The sequence below is a fragment of the Bison bison genome, unplaced genomic scaffold (genome assembly GCF_000754665.1).
Source record: "Bison bison bison isolate TAMUID 2011002044 unplaced genomic scaffold, Bison_UMD1.0 scf7180017864285, whole genome shotgun sequence".
Classification (NCBI taxonomy): Eukaryota; Metazoa; Chordata; class Mammalia; order Artiodactyla; family Bovidae; genus Bison; species Bison bison.
This window is the reverse complement of record NW_011494857.1, coordinates 2,032,655-2,035,032: the sequence shown is the minus strand read 5'-3', so window position 1 is coordinate 2,035,032 and position 2,378 is coordinate 2,032,655. Positions and strand designations below refer to the sequence as shown.

Sequence of the window (2,378 nt, the reverse complement as noted above, 5' to 3'; positions counted from 1 at the left end):
GGGGGCGGGAGACAAAAAATACAAAAAAATTGAGTACATATTTCTCCTTTTGTCTTTGGTTCCTGAGCCTAGAAACTGGCCTTTACTGACAATTTAAATAAATTTCAATTTTAAATAAAACAAGTTTTCTTTAAGATGGCACTGGACTAGCTTTTACTTAAAATTTATATTTTGCTCATCATGGACTCTTTTTGCATTGATTTTGATTTTTTTTTTTAAGATGGTATTACAATAGCATTTATCTGGATTGCTGAGTTTGGGTGTACCTTGCATTTTACACCTGGATTCAGTTCCTCACTTGGAACTGACTAGTGTGGCCTTGCTTTGAAGTTTTCTCTGGGGTTGGAGTGGGGAGGGATGTAAAGGGCTGAGCGCAGAACTCAGAAGTGAGTTTTGAAAAGACTGATTATACTTAGCTGAACAGATGGCAGCTCTCCCTCCTTTTATCACTTACTCTTCTTCTAATTCACTCACTCGTTTATTCACAAACTTCTCTGGCAGCTCCTGTGAGCCACGCTCGCCGTACTCCTCAGTGGAGAGGAGCTGAACCCTGGCAGAGTCTGGCCATGACCTTGACTTTCAGCCAATGATGTTCTGTGGCTGATCCTGACCATTCTCTAGCTCAGCCCTCCCATGGCTCCCCAGCACTCTCAGGACTGGGTTTCAGCTTCTCGGGGGCTGTGCAGGGTCTTCCCTATCACCCCAGTGGCCTCATCATCTCTTCTCACATTTCCAGTGATGTCTTCTTCGTGCCTCTGTTTTCTCATCTGTAGAATGGGACTGTAGTAGCACTTGCCCCATCACTTCAGAGCTGGGCAAAAAAGAGAACTATAAATGATGAAAACAGGTGTGATGTCTTATTAGGTTCATTACTAGCCACTGTTTTGCCTCTGTCCCCTCCTCCTGAGCCTTCTGGATTTCCCCCTTCAGGAAAAGACTTTGACCAGCTTCACAAAAGGCAGCAAAGGATTGTCAGAGAAAGAGAACTCAGAGTGAGAGGTAAGGAACCCAGACCAGGGGTGGGAGGGGCTGGATACCCAAGTCAGGATGGAGGGACATAGCACTGGGATTCCTGGGTCCATGGGGTGTTTGACAGTCATGACCAGCCAGGTCCTGGGCTGGCTGTCCGCCATCACTAATGTTTCCTTGCTGCCCGGTCCTGCAGGTCTGGCCAAGGCTTGGAATCAGACCAGGCCCCCTGAGGACCCCATCCCTTCCTGCCCGGACTGTGAATTCATCTCCTCGAAGCCATAACGTCCGAGCTGCGTGGTGCGAGGCAGCCCTGGGCCTGCCCATCCTTCTACCCCTGGAGGCTTGGGGGTGGTGGGAGGCAGGCGGGCCCAGCTCCCTGTTTCAGGGTGGGGGGCATTCAGTCTCCACTGTGTCTGTCTTCCCTCCCCGGGGTTCCCCATCCAGGTGAGGGGCCATGCATGTCTGGGGGATCCCTGTCCCCCCAGAACCTCTGTCTGTCTGTCGTCTGTCTCTTTGCTGTTTCTACAAGACTTAGTGTCCTAACCCTCGTGCTGGCTGTGAATGTCAACGGACCAATCTCCCATGTTCCCCTAGACACGCACACGCCCGTGTCCACCCTTTCTGTTCACCACACCCTGAGTCTGGCCAATTCCCCCCACTGCTGCTGCTATCAACTCCAGAATAAACACATACTTTGGGTCTCACTCCATCTGGGGCTCCTGTCCTTTCTGGGACTGGGAAGCTGGGTTGGAACATCTCGGCTCTGCATTCAAACAAATGTTTCATTCACTGGCAGAGTGACCTTTGGCTACTTAACTGATTTCTCTGAACTTTCCTTTTTTTTTTTTCTCTGAACTTTTCTAAATTTCACATTGGCCAGGACCACTGTAGTCATAGGACACAAAATGCAACCCAGACTATTGTAAGCCACAAGGAGAAATGAAGGACCTTCATGGAAGCCTGAGAGTACAGAAGAACTTCAGGCAGGGTTGGACCCAGGTGTTTGAGAGATTCTGCTTTGTCCTTTATTGACTTCGTTCTCAGGCAGATCTTTGCAATGGTAACAAATGGTCATTTGGAACTGCAGGCTTATAATGCTGAAGCTGTTATAATGCCGTCAGCTGAAGAAAACAGAATTCCCAACAGAGAGAACTGAAATGGTAGAGATTTCTTTTGCTCATGGTCGAGATTTCTTTTGCTCGTGGTAGAAATTTCTTTTGCTCATCTAACATTTTAAAGACACAAAATCCCAGGGTTAGCTCAGCGGCTCAGTGTCAGGCACTAAGTTGGCATCTCTGAGAATAGTTTGCTTTCCCCGCATGGGTACAAACTGTCTGGAACGGTACCACGCATCCTGTTCTCAGACAGTGACATCTAAAGCAGAAAATGTGGACAAGGGCCTCTCC

The 2,378-nt window shown here is 48.4% G+C and overlaps 1 protein-coding gene across 1 annotated transcript in view; it reads left to right on the top strand.

The window, feature by feature from the left end:
• SYT3 (synaptotagmin III) overlaps positions 1-1,681 on the top strand; it is a 14,542-nt gene extending 12,861 nt beyond the window's left edge. Inside the window, exons 9-10 of the mRNA XM_010849660.1 lie at positions 931-999; positions 1,166-1,681. Of these exons, the coding sequence (XP_010847962.1) occupies positions 931-996 (66 nt within the window). The 3' untranslated portion in view covers positions 997-999; positions 1,166-1,681. The remainder of the gene's footprint in view (positions 1-930; positions 1,000-1,165) is intronic.
• Positions 1,682-2,378: the final 697 nt, after the last annotated feature.